Source organism: Hydra vulgaris, chromosome 12 (assembly GCF_038396675.1).
Source record: "Hydra vulgaris chromosome 12, alternate assembly HydraT2T_AEP".
NCBI classification, from domain to species: Eukaryota; Metazoa; Cnidaria; class Hydrozoa; order Anthoathecata; family Hydridae; genus Hydra; species Hydra vulgaris.
Window position 1 is genome coordinate 54423010 of NC_088931.1, and position 24114 is coordinate 54447123.

Genomic DNA, 24114 nt, shown 5'->3' on the forward strand with positions numbered 1-24114 from the left:
TTTCAAAATTAAATACGTATATCGATTAAGAAAGTTGAGGAGTAAACGCATTTTTCAATATCACTAAGCTTTCAAGATTGCACTGTTGCGTCTGTAACGAATACTCTCTCCATCTAAAAAACAAACAAATAAACTTTTAAAACGAACGCATTATTCAAAAATACAATTATTCTACTTAAATTTATTTAATAACATAAAAGAAGGGCAAACGATCAAAAAGAAACCAATTCTCAGATACAAAAATTTCGAAAATCCGTTTTTGAATGCCACAAAATCACTACTTATTATCGGTCTTTGGTGTCCAGGAGCTCAAAAAGGTTGAAATATTTATGGATTACTTAGGGAAAAAAAATTTGGTTATTTAGGAAACAGAAACTCGCAAAAAATCTTTCAAGTGCGCAAATAACTGAAAGGACGTCCATACTTGGGGTCAATTCCAGGTGTACATTTCTTGTCACTGCACATGTAAATAAAAAGATAGGCTTTATGTAGCATGTTGGACGTCCTTTATGTAAAATGGTCATGCAAAGTCAACTACACTATATTAGCAAAGGTAAAAATTACTGTTTAGTCGATAATTAGGAAGATAGGCAGTTTAGGACCTTTCATAGTTTTACCTTGTGCTTTTTTGCAAATAACGCAATGCTTAATTATGAATAAAATCTTTTTTTTTCCTCTTGAAAACAAATACCTCGATCTTATATCCATTCAAGGTGATGTTTATGCCAGAATGGCTTTGAAATCATAATTAAAAAAAAATAAACTTTTTTCATTTTTAGTTTAAAAGGTCATTTTTTCTGCAATAAACTATAAAAGAACAATCTTTTTTTAAAAATAATTGTTATTTTTGAAATTTTTATAAAATTTTGCTTCTTTTGAGACCCAACATGACATACTTTTGAAAAACTTTTTTTTACATAATATTAGGGACCCATTAAAAATTTAAAGGTCTTGAGGAACCTCAAGATAATTTCCTAGAGCATTGATATTTTTCCAGAGTATTTCCTAAATGAATAGACAACTTTTGCACACCCAGGCTAAACGAATTGTAAAAAAAACTAAAATTCACTCCACCCTACTGTATATGCTTGTGTTGAACTGCCACACAAACCATGAATTTGAGCAGATTTTATTTGTTCAGTTATATCAATAAATACACATCTTGGAATATTTAAACTAAGTTCTTTAGTCAAATTTTAAAAATCAACCATTTACACCACTGAGTCCAGACATCATCTGACAAAAGGTCATCCTAGTCCATTTTTTTCTGTACATATTCTCTAAAGCATCGTTTTTGATTGGATAGTAACCGAAATTAACAGTTTAAAAGAATCATATATTTTTGAACTTTTTGATTGTTTAGTTGAATTTTTGATCGTTTAGTTTGTGGCAATTTAAGCGCCTCATCCACTAAATCATCAAAGCAAAAAACAAGTTTATTCAACTTTGTATCCCAATTAAGTCCTTACACCCTCTTATGTATATTAGTGTTAGAAATATCAATCTGAGACTTTATTAAGTTCATTAATTCTTCTGAGTTAGATGCCCACTTTTTCTAATTCAAAGCCACCTTCTTTCTTCACCTTGTGAGCTCTTTTAAAAAATTCAAAGGCATCAGCAACATTATCAAATCCAGTCAGGAATCATCCACATACAAATCAAAAAGAAACTGTGAAACAAAATTTTCGAATTCTTTAAAGAGATCTCAAACCTCCGAGACATGTTGTGCTCATATTAAAAGAATGATAAAAAAAACAAAAAACGTTTAGGCTTTTTTTTGATTAAAACAAAAGAATAAATGCATATCAAGAAAAACCAATTTTTTTATTTTGGTCGAAGCTCGACTACTCCGTTTTGTTGTAGGCCAAAAAGTCTTCATAATATAGGCCGCAATTTACAGACTTGATAATTTATTCATACGCGTTTTTTTACTCAGAGTGATATTATAAGAGTTTTAGCACATGACGTCATTGATTTTTTTGTTCGTTTAAAAGATCGATTAAGTAAACAAGCAAAAAAAATCAATGACGTCATGTACTAAAACTTATAATATCAAATAACAAGGCCAATAAACAGGGACCAGAATACAAACAGTCATTTAGTGATGAATGCTTATCAATTTTAGAAGATGCATCGAACATTATTCTTCCTTTCGTTTTGTCTTTATCCAATCATAACAGTTGCATGAGGCATGTAATGAATTTTTCCTGGCAAGCCAGAGTCTGTATAAAGAGTAATTCCATCATTCAAGTATTGGTAAATAATATTATTATACTCGTGCAGGAGTGCTTTATCTTTGTCAAGTTGTTGTTTAAATATATCAAGCCTTTTTTAACTATTTGAATAGGTATCAGGAAAAGTTTCGTGAAATGGTTTAAAAAGTGATTGCATATCGGTTCCCAACATGGTACACCTTATTTTGGAATTTATAAATTTCATCTTCTTTAACTCCTAAACTTTTGATTTCCCAGAACTTTATTAGACTCAATTTTAAACTATCATCGTCTGCAAGGTGCTAATACGCATGACATGTGTGGAATAATAATTTAAAGACGTAAACCTTCTTTTAACAATCATGTTTGTTGGGCCACAAATAACTGTCCCAAATTACTTTCTAAGGCTATTGGTCCACCCAAGGTTTTGCTGATGATATGTCATGCCATAAATTTATAATACTTATCCATTCCAATTAAAATGTCAATTTCAAGATTGATTTCCACTAAATCATTTTCTGCTAACTATAATTTTTTTAAGTATGGATAAGTTTTGAATGTCAATTTCAAATCTTGAATTTATGACGGGGAACATAGGAAAGGTAAACAAAGAGCTTCAATAAAAAATATTAACAACTTTAGTTTTTCAACGCACACAAACATGTACTACATCTAATGTTTTTAGAACTCCTTCACCTGAAGCAAATCGTTTCATTAATACTGTTTCTTGTTGTAATACTTTAAAACTTAGTTTCTTTCGTAAGGCTTCAGTACAATATGTTTGCTGACTACAACAATCAAATAATAATCTTGATTACACTTCTTTTATTGCATCAGTATTTTTAGTAAGCAGTTGCTGTTTGTAGCAATATTGTTTTTTGTGAACAGTTAACATAATTTGTAACAGTTTCATTTGGCTTGAAATCGTTAAAACATTGTTTACTTCTTTTTTCTTTACTGGAGCTACTGCAAGTGCTAACATTATGTTTTCCATTGCATTGCATTTCACACATTTATATGATACATTACAATTTTTGTATATTTGCCGCTTTTGCATACAAATGAAGCAACGTTCTTGTTTTTTAGTAAATTTTTCCTATTTTCCCTAACAGTAACATTTAAGTATTTGTTAGAAAAATGATTCTTAGGACAAAAATAGCAAACCAAGGAATTCTTTGTATCTACATGAAGTGTTTGAGTAGTGGATTCATTTAGCAAATCAACTTCGTCTCTTTTTGGTATTCTACCAACTACGTTCACGAGCACAAAGTTCTTCATTAAAAATTTCAATAAGTTCATTAAAGTTCCAACTTTCATGTTTGAATTTTCTTGATATAATAATTTTTAATTCTGTTAGAATTCAATCAAATTAAATATTTATAAGCATTGATCCATATGTAGCAGTCTCTACTCCGCCATCATTTAGATTTCTTACACTGGTATCAAGTTTATTTATCATCTAATAACTATCACTCAATGTCACTTAAAGTGTTATTATCACCAATAGTTATTTATTTAAAGATCATTAGATACTCAAACTCAAAATTAAAAAATTTATCTGTCTAATAACTGAATCTAAGTATCTAATAACGGAACCTCGTTGAGAAAACTAGAGCTTTCGCTAAATTCAGTATCAATAGCTTCTTTTATCATGGTTAAAAATCATTATCCAGTGTTTCTATAAGGTTTAACTTTAAAATTAGGTTTTCCAAACATGAGTTTAACCTTTCTGCATTTGATTTTAAAGTGTGCAATCTCTTCTCCTATTCTTGCAACTTCTCCTATTCTTAAAAAACTACTAATTCAGCAACAAACAATATCCAAATAATTTTAAAGTTCACGTAGAAGACAAAAATAAATGTTTGCGTGTTACAGCTAAAACCACAGAATGTTCAAGTCACCATAAATTTTGTAAATCTCTCCTAAAAACGACAGATTTCAATTAATTAATTTCAATTAATGGCTAATAAACAGTAAAGACCTAAAAAATGCAAATTAAACAGAACCGTATAATTTATCCATGTATCTAATAAAACTTGCAACAATTTTCTATCTTTGATTGGCATAGGAAAGTAAAGTCTCATAAGTATAAACTAGTAAGATTATAAGTAAACATTCAAATTGCTGCACAATTAATAAGTTTTTAAATAAATACGACATTCTGAAAATATCTGTAAAAGACTTGATAAATATTTAATTTCATTTGTGCTTAAGTAAAAAACGTTTAGAAGCTTAGATTTGTATTATTATTATTATCTTAATAATAAAGCAAAAAATTCTTTATCATTTAAACACAATTTTTTAGAAAAATAACAAAAATTAAAACATTTTGTTTATTTCATCTAGGAATCATTAGGTGAAATAAACAAATTTCTTTAAAACCTGCTCACTCTTCATGTTGTCAAATAAAAAATGTTGAAAAATGAAATAAACAAAATGCTTTATTTTTTGTTATTTTTCTAAAAAATTACAAAATAAAAAATTGTGTTTAAATGATAAAAAGAAATTCCTGTAACTGCGTGTAATGATCTTGTAGTTGTGTGTAATTATGCGTAATGAACTTGTAATTGTTTGTAATGATCTTGTAATTGTGCGTAATTGTGTGTAATGATCTTGTAATTGTGTGTAATTGTGTGTAATGATCTTGTAATTGTGTGTAATTGTGTGTAATGATCTTGAACACTTTGTTAATAACAGCTATAGTTTCCAACTTTTTTTTTCCAAAGACAAAAATAAATTACAACACATTAAGCAGTGCTAGTTCTTCATAAGCGCTTAATTTGAAATTTCAAAACTTTAAAACTTTAATATCAATTGAAGGGCTTATTGTGAAACAATGATAAGCCACAAAAACAAATATTTGAGAAAAATGACTTTTAAGTTTTATTTAAATCTATAAAATCAGTGCTTACCTATTATTCTCTCAAATTTATACATCATAAAAATACTAATGGATATTATATATTGGACAAAAACAATAAATAAAAATTGTGTATACTATTTATGATTATAAAAATGATAACTCATTTTTGAAAAAAGTGTGGCTTGTCATTGTTTCACAATAAGCCCTTCAATTAAATAAAGTGTTTTTATTTATTTACAAAGAATTAGGAATGGAGAAAATCAATGCAAAGGATGTTAACAATCACAAATTTTTATTAATATTTTGGTAATGAAGGCACATTAACAGAGGATATTTGAAGTCCATCTGAACTAAATCTGATTAAAGGTCCTACAAACTATATAATAAAAGTAGTAAAAAGACTTATGTGGCAGATATAGTCCCAACACTAGAGATATGAATATCTCAAATGTCAAAATCAAAGTGAGAATAAAGTCTTTTAATGGAAATACATTTTGCAAAATTCTTACTAACTCTCATTTGTATGATAAAGTATATTATATATTTTTTTGTTATATTTGATGCAGGTAAGCTTGAAAAATATTTGATGCAGGTAAGACTTGAACAGTGCTTGAACTAGACTGAGCAATGAAAGCCCACAGAAAAATATGATACATTTTTATTAAAAAAACTTTTGATATAAAGGAGGATAAGTAATAAAAACAAAGAAAAGCAAATAATGTAAAGAATAAACACAGATTTATTTTAAAAAGGAAAAGCTTATACACAAATCATAATCAACAGTAATTTTATCATTAAAATACACCTTAAACAAAATAGGCCACATAAGTAAACATAAATCTTCATTAAATACAAATGTTTAACTTACTTTAAAACAAATATGCATATGCATAGATATATTAATACTTAAAATGAATAAACATAAAATAATATGAGGTATAAGGTAAAAAAAAAAAAAATTAATGCTTTTGTGTAATCATAATTTATGTAGTGGTGGTAATAAACTTCTCCTCAGAATCGCATTTATTATTACTGGCGTTTTGTGAAGGGTCAGCATCAATACCTAGTTTATCCTGTCAGATAAACAACATCACCATTTATGCTTCACCCCGCGATATTATATTTGCGTTTATATATATATATATATATATAAATATATATATATATATATATATATATATATATATAAAAGATATTTAAAAGATGTATATATATATTTTATACTCTAGCCTATATGTCCATTAAGTGTTACGATTTTGTCATACTAAAAAAGGGATATTAACAGAATTATCAAATAATAAATATTATAATAATATTTATATTATAATTATATTATCTTATAAATAGCTTATATCATATAACATTTATATAATAATATAATATATACATATTATAAGTATATTACTAATATTTATAATATTATTATTAATATAATTATAATATAATACTAATATATTATTATTATATTATAATTATATTAATTGTAATGATAATTAACCATAATTGATAATGAATAAGATATAAACTCAAAATAATATTTGAATATTTCGCTTATAATTTTAGCTATTTTTTTTTAAACCAAAACAAAAAAATAGTCTTAAAAGGTTTTGTCCTGTAGAGCACCTTACAGAATTTAACTAAAACTGTAGCCCTTTAAACTTATCCAATATACAATATAATTACCTATTTTTTTCATTTCTCCATCTTAACATATTTTCTTTACGTAGTTTATCAATATCTTCTTCAACATTTAAAATCTATTTTAAAAATGAGATTAAATAAAAAAATAATATAAGGACTTAATATAATTAACATAATATAATTACTTTGAATTTTAAAAAAATTAACATTAAAGCAACAACATAAATGTATATTTTTTGAATTATTTAAAAATGCCAACTCATTGCAAGTTAATATTTTTCTCTATATTTAAGTTTTAATTTTCTAAGTGATGCTGGCATTATAAAAAAAACTTAAAAATGTATGAAATGTTTTCAAGAAACACTTTTCTCTTTTTATTTTAGAAACAAAAAAAAAACAAAAAATGAGTCTGAAACAAATAAAAAGTAGGTGCTTTAACAAAGATGAAGAATTATAAAATCAATAATGAATAATATAAGTTTTCATTGGCTGTAATAGCCTAATAATTTCCATTTGCTGTAAGAACCAAACAATTTTTCACTATAATAACAAATTTAAAAGAAAAAAAAACTTTTTAAACACTGCCCAACAATGATTTTGTTTTAATATCATTTTTAATATCAAAACTAATACTAAAAATGATATTATTATCAAATTAGCTCAAGTTTAAGAAATAAAAGCAAACATTTTCACTCAAGGGTACAAACTTTCATTTTTCGAAAAAAAATTTTGTTTTGTTTTTGACTATCCATGTTTTATTTATGTTTAAAATTTGTGATATTAGTTATGTGTGTTGGCTAAAGTTTCTGGTCTAATCTATTCTTAGTTTTTTTTTTCTGGTGTAAAATTTGACAAACCAACACGCAAAGGAAGTGTGTAAATTTAATAAACAGGCTTTGCTACATTTGTGGTGAAATAACATTTTCCTCACAGAAAAGAACTATGACACCTCTTGTAAAGACTTCTTACCAGCATTATTTCGATATGAAAGTATGGGGCCAGGATAAGTCATGGGCTCCACATATATGCTGTAGCTCTTGTTAAGTTACACTACAAGAATGGTTGAAAAATAAAAAAGGTCTTCGGCTTTTGCTGTTCCTATGGTATGGAGGGAGCCTAAAAAAACATACAGATGACTTCTATTTCTGCTTGACCCCACCCATTAAGGCAGGTTTGTCAATGAAGAAAATAGGAACAGTTAAATATCAGAGTCTTCCATCTGCTATTCGACCTATTCCACATTTTGATAATTTACCAGTTCCGACTCCACCACAAAGTTGTGATTTAAAAGCAGAAAATGAAGTAGAATTAAGCAGAATTAAGTGATCTTGTTCGAGATCTGGACTTGTCACAGGAAAAGGCAGAACTTCTAGGGTCAAGACTAAAGCAGTGGAAACTTCTTTAATTTGATGTCCATGTTTCACATTACAGAAAACAGCAACAAAGTCTGCTTTCCTTTTTTGAGAAGAAAAATAATCTTGTTGTTTGCATGGATGTCTTAGGATTAATGTATTGTCTTAATTTGAACTATGATCTAACTGAATAGAGATTAGACTTGAAAGCTGTATTACTGCACAATTGTAACCGTCTTCCTTCTGTTCTTATTGGCCATGCAGTTCACATGAAAGAGACTTATATAAACATGAAAATTTGCCTCCACTCAATTAATTACAATAAACAAAACACAAAAATGGAAAAGTTGTAGTGATCAAAAAGTAATTGATATACTTTTAGGAATGCAATTAGGGTATACTAAATACTGCTGCTTTTTGTGTATGTAGGACAGTAGAGACAGAAGTTCACATTATATAAAAGAAGACTGGCTTGCAAGAAATCTCAACACAGATGAAAAAATGTTGTTACTGAATCACTTGTTGATCCAAAAGATGTTCTTCTTCCACCATTACATATTAAGTTGGTTTTAATTTTTGTCAAAGCGACAAGAAAAGGAAACTTGGGAAGCTCTTAAGCGAGTGATTTGTGGATTTTTAGGCAACAAAAGAGATGATAACTACATTCAATTGGTAACAGTACTTCTGCAAAAATACCATCAACTCGGATGTAACATGTCCCTCAAGATTCATTTCCTCTACTCACACCTAGATTTCTTCCCCCCAGTTGTGGAGCTGTTAGTGATGAACATGGCAAATAGTTTCACCATGTTCATCACTAAAGTTATTTCTGTAATGGAACAAAGATATCAAGGTCATTGGAATGAGGCTATGCTTGCAGATTACTGTTGGTTTGTGTTTAGGGATGCTCCAGAACTAGTCTACAAAAGGAAAGCAAAATGATCAAGGTCTTGTGACAATACCCCATAATCATCTTTATACCTATTAGCTTGATGATCATGATTTCTTTGTTTAAAACTGTTAGAATATATCTGTAATAAAAAAACCAATTGCACTTTAAATATTATTAGAATATGTAAATGATGTCATAATGCTCTGCTGCAAATTAACTGAAATAAAAATATATTGCAATTGAATATCTCAGAAACTAGAGCTAATAAAAAATTTTCGTTGTCATTTTCTTTTATCTCAGCCCAAAATTAGTATTACTTGATTAACTAAGATTGTTTCAGCAAAACTAAAAAACCAGATATAAATTTTGTTCAGAGGGTGGAAGCAAGAAGCTAATGTCATTTCCTTTTATATGAATTATAAGGATCGTGATTGAGTTTTGGATGATGAATCTTATTTCACACGTTCACATTTAACTATTAATGAAAATTGATTCCATTTCCATTACAAATGCTCCTTAGTGAAATTTAGCATTGTGTAATTTATGGACAATCCCTTAGCTAGTGCACATTATGCAAAAGCGGTGATAGCCTATTTAGTTAAAAACAATGTTCCAATTGTACCCAAGGAAACAAAACCCTGCAAATCTCCCATATTGTAGACCTATTGAGGACTTCTGGTCTCAATTGAAAGGGAAAGTATGCTACAATAACTGGTGTACTTCAGATACTAATCAACTTAGAAGGAGAAAAAAAAAGAGTTTAAATTTGATAAGGAATGTATACAAGAGTTTGTTAGAAGGGTGAATTCTCAATGAGATCATCTACATCAAAAAGGAACGATAGAAGACAATTGAGTAAAAAAATAAAATATTTGAAATTTTTTATCTTTTTTATTTTTTATTGAGCTGAACAGATATTTTAAACTCATTCCTATTAACTGGTGACAATTACTTATACCAGTTAATTTGAAAATTTTTAACTGAGTTTACTAATTTGATTAATAAACATTTAAAAAAAAAACATAAAGAATATTATTTTAGATTCAAGATCAACCCCAAAAATACAGATTTGATATTTTTGAGGCCAGTAGGGAACAAGAAAAAACAATTAATGCAAGCATAGAAGAGATATACCAAGCCCATTTGCAGAAAAAATAAAAAAATCTGTAAAAAAAATTTTGTCGACTGTAAAAATCATGTAGAGACATAGTAGATTTTTAAAGAGCTTTAACAGTTTTTTCAACAAAAAATAATCAATTATTTACAACTAAACATGTGAAATTTTAGTAACCAATTAAAAGTTGTTTTATAACCATTACAGGACACAAAACAGAGCTATTTGATACTAATGTACTGATGATTTATTCAGGTGAACTATTGATACTAATGCATCATGAGGGCTTTAACGATTTTCATAAAGTTAAAATTAAATATTATAAAAGTACCATTTTTAAAGGAACTCTAAAAAAAGAAAGACTCTAAGAAATCTATCAAGAAAACAGTTCTTGTTGAGTAGAATGTATCTTATGAAAAAATTTCTTAAAAAAAGAAAAAAGAAAACGGGAAATGAAAAAAAAACATGATTAAAAAAGGAAAGTTAAAACATGAAAGCATTAGTTTTCTGGCTGAAATGAAGCAAATAGTAAAAAAAAAAAAATCTTATGGAATTTTTTATTAAATTTTTTTTTCCTAAAGAATATATTCTTTAAAAAAAAAAAAAAAAAAGAAATTCATAAAAAATTTCAAATGGTTTGATTTTAGTTTTCATATTTCTATAATTTTTCAACAAAGTGATAACAAAGTTATTTTGCTAGATACAAAAAAAAGTAACAGATTTAGAAATAAACTTAAAAATGTTGTTTCTTTAAAGGATGTTGTTTGGAAGGAAAACTCACAAACACTTCAGTTTCTCTACCTTTATTTATTATGTTTTAATTTATTTGCACATATTGTCTGAAAAGACACTGATGCAGTGCATGAATTTGTTTTGCTTTTATTAGATGTGTGCTAGATAGATGAATTTGTATCAAATTTAGTAGATGTGTGCCAACTTACTTATTTTTAACAAACATAGTTTTGAAATATACTAACTATTTATTCATGCAATATTTAATCAGCCCTCAGAATTAAGGTCGGTGTTCGACAATGCCAACCTAACTGCCAACCTAAAAGTGTTGGGGGTCAGCAAAAAATTGCTAACTTTGTTTCTATGTTTAATGGTAACCCCTTTGTGTCAAACTTTTTTTGCCAATCTTAAACTGTTAAAGGTTGGCATGAGTTTATTGCATACCTCATTTTTCCTAACTCTGAAGGCTGTTTAATTAAATAGAAAATTATTAACATTTTTTAAATTTGCAATAAACCTCTTGATAAGTTCAGTCTTAAAAAGTCCAAAAGGTCTTCATTAAGAACTTTTTTACTAATTAAATCTTATTTATCATTTTCAAACAATTTAAAGGTAAAAACACAACTTTTAACATAATTTTTTCCACGAATTTTCATCATTGTAAAATTGACTTTTTCAAACTTTTTTGAATTTTAGATAATAGACAAGTTAACTAGAAAAATATAAACTTTTTTGCCAACCATGATCTTAGTGGTAATTGATGTAATAAATTATTAATTGTTTTTAAAACTATAATAATGACAAAACCCTAACCTCAATTAAAACCTTCGATGTACATTTAATTTTACTAATACTTATTGTCACTTCAGATGAAACTCAATTTTATTTAGCCAATCGTTATCGCAATAATTTAGATCTTCTTATATTTATAAACGGTAATGTACGCGATGAGTCATCTACCTTTCATCTTCTAGGATTAACTCTTACTTCCAATCTTTCTTGAAAACCATATATCAAATCCGTTGCAAAATTAGCATCTGCTAAGGTTGTATCTCTTTATCGAGCTTAACACTTTCGTTCTCCGAATTCTATTCTCTATCTCTATAAATCTCAAATCCGGCTTTGTATGGAATACTGTTGCCATATCTGAGGCGGATCTTCTAATGATGCCCTTTCTCTTTTAGACAAGGTGCAACAACGCATTGTAAACCTTTGTTGGACCTGCTCTTGCAGCTAACCTCCAACCATTATCATATCAACACAATGTTGCTTCTCTTTCTCTTTTCTACAAATACTATAATGGGCACTGCTCTAAAAAGCTAGTGTCTCTTGTGCCATCTACTAAAATTTATTCTTGTGTTACTCGTCATTCAATTAAGTCTCATCCTTTTCCTGTGACTGTTCCTTAATGCTCCAAAAATGCTTATTGGTTTAGTTTTTTTCCTCGAACATCAGTTCTTTGGAATTCGCTTCCTTCATCTTGCTTTCCTGATTCATATAATTTGCAATCTTTTAAGTCACCTGTCAATTGTTATCTTGCTCTACAATCTTCATCGTTTCTCTTCCAGCAACTTCCAACTCTAATAGTTGCTTGCAGCCTTGTTGGAAACAAAGATGTTAAAAAAAACACACACAAAAAAAATGTATTGTATGTAAAGACTACCAATAAACAAATTATCAAAATATAAATTTATTTATATTTAATTTGATAAATTTTTTTTGGTACCTGATATATGTTGTTTTGGTTTAAAAAAAGTTTATTCACTACCCTAATTTTACAAAAGACATTTACATAATGACATCAACCATGTGTAACTATTGATGTTAAAATTTGTTTAGAAAAAAAAAGAGAATGTTATAATTACATGTTTTATGAATTAAAACTTTGACCCAATAATTTTGCCAAATTATTTGGACAAGAGATTCCTTAGGCCTTTATTTCAAAAAACTTAAAAATAAATAAATGTGGTGCTGGGTACTTGAACCTAAATAATTGTTGTATATTATATAATAAAAGTATTGTACGCAATAACTACACAGTTATTGTTTTGAAAAATTCACGTTGTTTAAAAAGTATTTACATTTTGCATTTTGTTTTTATTTGGATAATTCTCTTAAGATAATGTTTAAAAAAATAGATATAAACCAACCAAAATTTACTTTAAACTAATCTTACATTTTCCACAAATGTTGTTTGTATAGAGGGTGAAACTGATCTGGGATATAGAGGGGCTTCTTGTTTAGCAGAAGGTAACCTATGAAAAATAAAGTTTATATTATATACACACATACTGATGACATCATAATGAAATAGGTATCTGCTGACAGGCTTCAGTACATACACTGACAGACTAAATAGGGAGAACATGGAAGGAGTGTTGCTACATCAATTAAGGGTTTGATTTGGGACAGCAATTGTTTTTTATATTATATATATATTTTTTTCTTCACTTTCTGAAAAATTTAAACGAGCAAAACATATTAGAAAATTACATCCTTAGATACATATTATCTGTTGTGTGTTGTCTTAAAAAAACAGAGCAGAACAGGAAAATGGTTCCATTTACCCAGAGAATTCTCTGGGTAAGTGGAACCATTTTCCTGTTCTTTTTCAGCATATTTCTTTAGTTAATACAAACTTTTTGAAAACATATAATATAAAGAAAGAAATCAAAATAACTTGATTAAAAAATTTTTTAAGACGTCATTCCATATAAAACATAACTAACAGTAGTCTAATATTTTCTATATTTTTCGTTGTATTTAGATCTGTATTTAGATTTTCTATATTTTTCGTTGTATTTAGATCTGAATAGAATTGTATTTAGATCATTTTCAGACATTAAAAAAAAATGCTATAATAAAACTGCTACAAAATAAATCATTATAAAATACCATTAAAAAAGCAATTATTTTATATTTCTAATAAATTTCTTAATAAAAGATTGCTAGCTTTTTTTACCCAGCTCTATTACTAAATAATTACTAAATAAGTCATTATGTTACTAAACTTTTTTCAATGTTATCTTTTCATGCTGTACACTCAGTACAGCGTAAAAACAATACATAACGTCTTTCACTGAAACATTTTTTACACTTTTATTAGTTTTATTTTATGGTGTGTATTTAATGTTTATAGTATAAATATTAAATATACACCATTATACTAATAAAAAATGTATTTAATGATATTTATATTATAAACATTAAATATATACCATAATAATGGTGTATATTTAATGTTTATAGTATAAAAAGTTATAAAAGTTTAATCATAAGTTTTTCTCATATTAAAATTTAATGGAAATAATAATAATAGATTTTTAATAAGATAATACAATTATTTTTTATAATTAAATAAATATAATTTTTAATAAGATTTTAATAAGAATAAGATTTTGATAAGAATAAGAAAAAATTTAAAAAAAATAAGTCTATTTGTTTTTAATTTTTTTTTATTAATTATGTATTCATGCTAAACTAAAAAAATAATATAAACTTTATAAAACAATGCTTTAATTCCAAAAAATTGGAAATATAAAGATCCAATACTCCAAATTTCAATTTGAGTACAAATGGATCAGAAAGCATAATGCAAAGAAAGCAAATAGCAAACTATAAAAGATTTGCAACTGTGAAATATTGTGGCCACTATTTATAAGCAAGATGATAAGGTGGTAGTTCAGGTGATGAGTCCTTCTTTGCTTTCAAGGAGAAACTTAAAATTTTTTTTTTTAATTTTTTGTTCTGAACCTGAACTCAATTAAACTTTTACGCAACTAAATTTTTAATTTAATAATTTTTTGTAATTACTTTAGAACTATTATATTTTATTAAAATTAATGGGCTCAAACTAAGCTTATCTAACAATAATAATTCTTACATCTATTTAAAAGTTAAATTTAATGTGATTTACTTTATGGATAAAATCACAGTAAATTTCCTAGTTACAACAGTTAAGTTTACTTCATTTACTATTCAGTATACTTAATATGCTGCAAGACACTTGCAAAGGTAAGCTATAGAAATGTTTCTATTTTTATTTTATTTGTTGTAAACACATAATAATCTAACTAAAAATTATTTTAACAAGAAATTTGAAACAGAATATGAAAAACATAATACCTTTTTTTATATTTTCATTTTATTTATAGCTATATCAAGATAAAACAATTTCTATAAATACACTAATATTCCTAAAAACGACTATAAAATTCATTTTTAGGAATTCATTTTAAAAAGAAATCTATTTGAACAAGAGAATTTAGTCTTATTTTAAATATTTTTTACATTATTTATCTTCCCAAGGCCAAAAGGGCTACTTCAATCGAGGAGGCTACTTTAGTTGTGGCTATAACCCTCTCTCAACTTTTTAACTCCGAAACAAGAACCTTGACAAACAAGGCTGCTGTATGGAGAAACAAAACAAAAGTCTTCTAAAATTCTCTTATTCAAATAATCTTGAATTTAAAATTTTAAAAAATTTTTAAAAAATTTAAAAAAGTTTTGTGAAAAGTTTTAATGCTTGTATACAAATATTATAAATTTAATCGAATGGAAACTGCAGCAACACTTGTAATACCCAGTGGCAAATGCAAGGATCGTTTCTGAAAATCAAATATAGATCTAGCTACAAAACAATATTAAATTAAGAAGATTATGCATGTAAGGAAGAAAGTTATATTTAAATTGTAGACATTTTTAATAGTTTAATATTTTGTAAAGGCAGCATTATTTTTTGTTTCTTGAATTATTTTAAAAAGTAGAAACATTCTATTGCTAACATTAATGAGTGAAATAAAAACTAAATTATAAAAAATTTAAAATTAATAAGATGATTTATTCTAATTCTATTCAAATTTTTTTTTCGAAAAAAAATTTTAAGCATAGACTTATGGAAATATAATTTGATTTATAACGCCAAATTCTTTTTCTCTTCCCTTATTTTATTGCAAAACAATTTGAACAAAAAAATTGAATGAAAACATCAACTTAAAAAGTTTTATTTTAAATGCATTTTATGTTTTTAGTGTTATAAACTATATAAAACAGTAATAAAACAATGTAACAAAGTTGCTTTCTATTAACACAAGCTTTTTATTGACAAAATAACTTTTCAGTATTGTTGTTTTATATAGCTTTTTACATTATAAACTTAATACACTTTAAAAAAAACATGTTTTATTGTCATGATGAATGGGGTATTAAATAGTTTTTTTATAACTGTTTAAGTGGTTTAAATATTATAATAGTTGTATTTCAACTTAAACTTTTTTAGGTATTGTGTTAGGTAAAAACAATTCCTAAAAGTATTGCAATAGTATTACGTACATTACTCGCACATTAAATTATAACTGCAACTTAAGCTGTATATTATAACAGAAACCTAAGCTTTTTTAAACCCTGCCAAACGAGAATACTATGAGATTCAAACATGAGAGATATTATGTTAAAAAAATACTATGAGATTCAAACATGAGAGATATTATGTTAAAAAAATACTATGAGATTCAAACATGAGAGATATTATGTTAAAAAAATACTATGAGATTCAAACATGAGAGATATTATGTTAAAAAAATACTATGAGATTCAAACATGAGAGATATTATGTTAAAAAAATAGAAAATACAAACTAAAGTACAACTAAAAAAAATAAATTTTGTACTAATGCAACCCCCCTTACCGGAATTTCAAAAGAAAAATTTAGCAATTAGATTATTTTGTGTCAATTCAAGCCCTTATAAATAATTAAAACAAATATTAAGAGTAAAAACAAACATAACAAATACAATATAAAATAAAACAAATAAACAAAAACATGAGACAGCAAAATAAAAAACTCACACATAAATGTTCTTATCATCTTCAACATCTTTATCCTAAAAATAAAAACAAAAATAACAAAAAAAAATCTGTCATTAAATGAATATAAATACTTATGTTCAGTATTTTTATTGTTTATTATTGAATATTTGTGTTTATTTATTATAAAATATTTATTTTGTTAGAATCATTTAACTAAATTTATATATATATATATATAAAACTAAAATAAAATTCGAGAAAAAATACAGGAAAATTAGTATTCATCAAGTTTCGAACGTTTTCAGATGAATCATTTGCATTATTTTTCATCCAATCTCTCATCATTACATAAATTGGAGTGTTTTCATTAAACTTAGCCAAATCAACATGGCGATCAAATATTTTTATAACATAACTAAAATAAACATTTATATTAATAATGTAAAAAATTAATAAAACACTACTATATTTTAAATGTACTTTATATAAAAATGAAAAAAAACAAAAGAAATCTTTTAATTCAATAAAAAAATAATTTTTTTTTTTTATATACCTTGCTAAAAATTAACTATTTTGAAAACCAACAACGTTCAAAATTTATCATGAAAAAAATAAAATTTTGATATAGTGAAAATGATTAATAAATAATTAAATAATAAATATAATATAAAATACCAATAATCTAAAGTATAAGTATAAATTAATAACACTCATAAAAATATAATATAATAATCATAAATAAAATAATTTTATATCAGTTCATAATCATAAATATATAATATAAAATAGACAAAACCATAGCAACAACTCATAAAATACTTGAATAGACAAAGTAATTATAATAATTATGAAAAATAATTATGATAATTATGCAAAAGTATTATTTATAATTGCTTTAACTAACTTTGATTAGAATCATTGATACTGTAATCTAAACAAAAACAAAAGAAAAGAAAACATATAAAAGAAACATTTGGATATAAAAATTACAAAATAAAATTTCCTAACCTTCATCACATGTGTCTTTTTTCTTTTTTCGCCTTGGGGTCCTTGCTAAATAATATACAAACTGCATATAAATTTTCATTGTTATTCTTTTTCGGAAAATAATGGATTATGTACACTTTAAACTTTGAATGTTCAGTTTAGTGAGTATTGAGCATTTCAAAATTTAAAGTACACAGAATATATTAACAGAATATATTAAATACACATAGTCCTTGTTTTAATAATAACTATTATTTTTGAAATTTTTATACAGTTGAGCTTGTTTTGAGACCCAGATTAACATTTTTTATATATCTTGAGCTTATACGTCTTGAGCAACCCTTAAAATTAAGTTTATAAATCAAGTGTTGTTTTATTATAGGTAAAGCACAATTAAGATTGAGTAATTTTTTTAGTTACTTGTGTTTGATTGTTATTTTCCTTTAATTTGACTCGAATAGTCACAGGAAACTAGGTTTGAACCCACATACTATTCTTTTATGTGCTTCTGTTTAGCACCACTTCACTCTATCACCATTCTATTTGTTCTATATTGCTCTCCTTCATCTCAAGACTGCACTCTTTTCGATGTTATTTCTGATCACATTGACCGAGTCCTTTTCTCTTTGTCCTTCAGCCAATATTGTTGTTGTTGGTGACTTACTCATCACACTGAATGTTGTTGGTGAATACTCATCACACTGAATGGCTTGGCTCTAGTGTCAGTGACTCTGCAGACGTTAAGGCCCACAACTTTTGTTTTTCTCAATCTCTAACACAAATACTTTCCAACTCAATTTCCAGACAATCCAAATCATTTATCTTTTCTACTCAACATAAGTCTTGTTTTTGATCCTAAATAAATAAATACATTTGTTTATCCACAGCTACTGTGTTTTGCCAGAATAGTGGATAGTTAGCAAAATACTTGCTCAGCTGTGCAACAAATTATTATATTAATAAAATTTTTATATTATTGTTTAAGAGATTTTAATTTAACAATCAAGAGTTTTCTGGTGATATAGCGCCCCATTCACCATTAAATAAGATTTTAGTTTTTTCTTATAAATAGTTGTGTTTTTTTCGTCATGGATGATATTTGAAAGTATATTCCAAAGTTTAGGATCATAGTGGGCTAATGCTTGATAACCAAAACGATGCATTTTGTTTACTTTAATTTTAGTGTTCTTTTTGAGTAGTGAATTAAATTATAATGACAATGACAATGGTGCTTCCAGAATAATAGATTTGTGCATTATTAAAAGGACCTTGAGATATACTTTTTCTATAATTTTCAGCCAATGCAATTTATTAAATTCCTGGTCATTTACATGATTTTCTATTCTAGTTTTAAATACCAGTCTTTATGCAGTTTTTTTAATAGTGACTTTTCAATTCCAAAGTAGAGGCAGTTGCAATAATCTAGCTGTGGAAATATTAGTGAACATATTATGGTGCATAAATCTTTGTGCGATAAGAATTGTTTTATTTTGGATATTTTGCTCAACAGTTTTTAACAATCTTATTTATTTGTATTTTTAAAGATAATTCATTGTCAAGCATCACCCCTTAACTTTTAGCTGAGTCAACAAATATAATGCATTTCTTGTTAATAAAAGGACCTTTAATAATAATATCTTTTTGAATGCTAAGTGGCGCCATAATTAATATTTTACATTTCGATTGGTTAAAAGGTAAGAATGATTCACTCATCCATTTAGATATGTATTCAAGACATTTTGGTATATCTAAGGCTAGCACATTATATTGAGATGAAGGAAGGAATGCTTATAGAGTTTGATGATCATCATGATCATATGCGTTACCAATTTTAACTTTTTGTGTATGGTTAACTAAAAATGATTCCAATCACTTGTGAGCTGAGTCAATTATATTTATTTCACTGGTTATTAGTCCAATTAGTTTTGGCTGATCAATAGTGTCAAAGGCAGCAGTTAGATCAAGTAACATTAGTACTGAAGGTGTATGTTTATCAAAGAGTTCAAAAATATCATTGTTAAGCTTAAGTAAAAGTATTTCAGTTGAGTGATGTTTTATGTATCCATATTGATGTTCGATATGAAGATTGTTGTCATGTGGGAATCAAGATAATTGGAAACTACTCTTTCTATTTCTACTGGTCTATAATTTTTGAAGTCTTCATTATCTGTGGCAGAGTCTAACTTCTTTATTATTGGAAGTAATGTAGCACTTTTTAAATAATCCATGCTGCTTGATTCTAGCGATAGGTTTACTATTTCAACCCATATATGTATATATGTTTGTAAATTATTCTGTAGTAGATATGCTGGAATCGGATCATCAGGAGGACATTTTACTCCAAACGACATGGTGATTTTATAAATTTCTTTGTATGTCATTGGATCAAAATTTCTTAAAAACTGACCATTATAATCTAATGTGTTTTTATTTGTTAGGGATACTTGAAGACCAGACCTGAGTTTTCTGATTTTTTCAGTAAAACAATTATATAAGTTGTTAGCTAGTTCTTTGTCTGAATTGGCTGTTGGTAGTACATATTCTTGAGTTTTATCTAAAAAGAATAGATTTTTTACTTGTTGTATTTCTATTTAATAGGTTAGAGAAACATGTTCTTTTTTTTGTTCTCCTAACCAATTTTTCTGCTTTTTCTTAGTTTTTCTGCACTATCTTGTTCGTTATTTGGTTATATATAGTTATTTTGTCTTTCATATTTCCAGCTGATGATATTTCTGGTTTATTTCTTGATATTTCGTTGCTAAAGGATTGTATGTTCACTGTCCTTAAATTTCTGTAAGTGATAGTTTAGTAGAATTTTTTTCTATTTTTTGTTCTACTTTAAAATCGATGAGAAAATGATCATTTAAATCTAAGTCTGTTACAGCGAGCATAATTACTGATATTTCATCTGGCTTGTTAATTACAACATCTAGCATGTGTCCCATTTTAGTTGATTCTTTGACTTGTTGTGCTAGATTTAGTACATCTAGTATTTCTTTGAAGCTTTTGCTAAATAGTTCTTTAGTATCTAATTGTATGTTTATATCACCCGCTATAACGTATTTCCAACCTGCTGATACTATTTTTTCAAGTAAATCCATGAATTCATCCAGAAATGTTATGTGAAAGACAAATATTAGTCTATAAATGTAAATTAAAATTAGTGATCTTTTGGCTACAGTAATTTTAACACGCACATGTTCAAAGGAGTGAAACTGTTTATTTGGTAGTTGTTTGTGCTTAATTGATTGTTTTAACATAATTCCTACCCACCATCTTTTTCTTTCTCTTTCTTTTCTTATTTTGTGCTAAAAAACATATCCATAATTTTTTATCATTGCTGTTGTATTATTATTTTCAGAAGACATCCATGTCTGGATTCCGGTCAAGTATATGCTCCATTACATCTGGAAGTTTATTAGTAAGAGAGCAAACATTCCATAGTAAGCATAATATATAACTTATGTAGGTTCTATCATCCTTTTAGACTTGGCGTTTGAACAATTAATTTCAAGTGTTTCTTTCATAGTATTTTTTCCTCTCTCAAGTGAAGGACATTTAATATCAAATTGAAATTTGAAAATTATGCACAGTGAAAATTATTATTTTGTCCATCCAAAACACAGTTAACACATTTTTTATCCATTGAAGAACACTGATCAGTTCGATGTTTTTTGCTACATTTAGCACATATCATTTTTTGTTTCTTGCATTCTTTTGCAAAATGTCCAAAGCTTTGACAGTTAAAACAACGCATTACATTGAGTTTTTCATATATTCAGCAAGAAGTTAATCCAAGTGTGACTTTGTTTTTATACTGAAATTATTTTTGAAAATTTTATATTGAAAACCTCCTTGTAATACTTTACCTGTTTTTGCAAACACTTGAAACATTGATGGTTTATTTTTTATCGGTTTGATAGCTTCTATTTTAAAATGATCTTTGATGTTGTTCACCTTGCTAAATTCTTGGATAAAACTGTTTTGTGAGTGCAGCATATTAACAACTTCGTTTTCATTATATTCCTAGGTAAACCACTCATAATAATTTTTTGCATGTTTAATTGATATGATTTTATTTTAATTTGATTATTTGTGTCTATGAGAGAAATCAGTAATTGGTCTTTAGATTCTTCAGAGTTACATACTAGGACAAGATCACCTGATTTATTACGATATGAATTTTTCAATTGAATATTATTATTCATGACTATATTTTTGATTATACCTATGTTATCTTTGTTAACTTTTTCATCAGATATTTTTCCTATAAATAAGAGAGACTCTGGTGTTGGAGTTTTCACTGTATTTAACCTTTCTTTGTTGAACCATGAATTATTATTTTTCGATTTAGAATCACTTGACCTCTATTTTAACAGTTGTTTTATTTCATTGAGCTCATTTTTGATTTCTGTAACATTACATTCTAGCATGTTCAGCCTCAATGCTTCTGATTTAGATTGGTTAGGCAGATATCACAAAAGAACAGAAAGTTTTTCTTAGTTGAAGGGAGAAGAAAATTTGAAACTGTGGTTTTGCTAGCTATTTTATCTTCTTTTGAAATAAATGGGCAAACAATGTGAAACCTTGATTTGTATACAAAACATTGAACATTTTCTGTTACTGATGCTGTATTTTGGCAGGCAGGACAATCACCATTATTGTCCAATTTACTGGTAATTGACATTCTTTGGATTTATTTCTCGACGTGTCTTTTATGAAAGTGAAACACTTTTTAAAAAGAGAGCTACCACCTTTTTGCAAAGGATTATCTCCGGGTCAAGATCTATTTTATGTTATTATTACCTGAAACTTATTAACACAAATACTATAAGAAGTTTAGATGTGTTTTTTTCCATCATCCTAGTCAGTGCTCTGTTTCCCCACATTCACATTTAGGTGCTTCTGATTACGATTTAATCTCTTTATTTTCATATTTTTGTTTTCAAAAACGGCTGGGTGTACATACATTAATTGATATAGCTATAGGTGCAGTGGAGTGCACATACATTGTATATACACTTAGCCAAATAAAACTTCTTTTATAATCATCTAAACCCAAGAGATTATAAAAGATTTTCAGCAGAAACACAAAAGATTGTGTTTCAGCAGAAACACAAAATCAGCCCAAGGACCATCATGAAAAAAATCACAAAAAGAATCCTAGACATCCATAAGACAGTATTAATAAAAATGTAAATCTGATGTAGAGAAGCATGAGATAAATACTTTAGTTAGATCATAGCATGAATTGAACCATCTAAAGGGAAACAAGGAAAACTAAGAACAAACTAGTTTCAGAGACAAGAAACAAACAAAATGTTAAATGTTACCCCACATTGGAAATTATACAGCTTGTTAAAACTGATGAAGATTTGAAGTTCACAAAAAAAGTATGAATCGCATTGTGAAAAAATATAAGTTTATACCTATATTGATTTGTTCAGGATTTTACAAGTTTAATTCAAAAGTCTTAGAAACATAGAAAAATGCCAATGGATGGCAAACCCCCTCCCCCAAAAAAAAGCCCACCTTAAAAAACCCATACATATTTAGATCTTTTTTTTTTTTTAAATTTAAGTCTGATTTTAGCTCCTATAAATGCATTATTATAAACAAATTGCAAGTTTTATACTGTAAATACTCTTGTATACACTATATTTATATATAAAATGGTATTCATAATACAATTTTTTGTTTAAACTCCTTACAGAATAATCCAAAATCTGATCAATCATTTTTTTTAGCAATTCTGTAATTTATTAATCTTTAAACCATATTATTAAATATTAAAAAATATTATTGTAATATGTATTAAAATATCAAGACAAATAAGTTAAATGTTTATAAAGGAAAACAAAATCATTCTATTAAATAAATTTCAAAGTACAGGAGATTACTATTAATTTTATATCTTTCCTCTCCTCTCAAAGGCCTATATGTCTAAACAAGCATTTTAGATTTGTCATTTTATATTAGTATTTGATCTTTATTTTGTAAAGTTTATGTTATAAACTGCAAAATTCAGTACAAGGCCACTAGCAGAACACTATATAATAATTGTTACACTTTACTTACAGTCTGTAAGTGGAAAGTTGTCAGGGAAAAAAAATTATGCTACAGTTTACTAGAAGTGGATTTGTCCTTGTGAAGTGCATACAACATTAAAATATTAAATACATACGTTATGTGCTTCCAAGCTTGTAAAATTTTTCCTTATTCGATAAGAGAAAATGTTGGAAACTTGTATGCAACGCAAGTTTAAAACATGTACTGTAAATGGGGATGACTATGAACAGCGGGTGAAAATGAACATCAAAACCAAGTTTACTAAAAGGAGATGAAACACACACAATAGAGCTATGTATGTGTTAATTTGATTCAGTTAAATATTTTATTTAGATATTAATATTCGATATTAATGTATTAGATATTAATTTAAATATTTACAATAGAATATATTGTGTTGTTTTGATTCAGTTGCTTTAAATATAAAATTTAGAAGCTAAGCT

General features: G+C 26.7%; 1 protein-coding gene across 1 annotated transcript in view; it reads right to left on the reverse strand.

The window, feature by feature from the left end:
* LOC100206517 (uncharacterized) overlaps nt 1-24114 on the reverse strand; it is a 35219-nt gene continuing 11105 nt past the window's right edge. The window contains exons 4-9 of the mRNA XM_065813729.1: nt 17624-17668; nt 17520-17546; nt 16655-16689; nt 12984-13062; nt 6760-6833; nt 1-113 (exon numbers count right to left, since the gene is read on the reverse strand). Coding sequence (XP_065669801.1) covers nt 26-113; nt 6760-6833; nt 12984-13062; nt 16655-16689; nt 17520-17546; nt 17624-17668 — 348 coding nt within the window. The 3' untranslated portion in view covers nt 1-25. The remainder of the gene's footprint in view (nt 114-6759; nt 6834-12983; nt 13063-16654; nt 16690-17519; nt 17547-17623; nt 17669-24114) is intronic.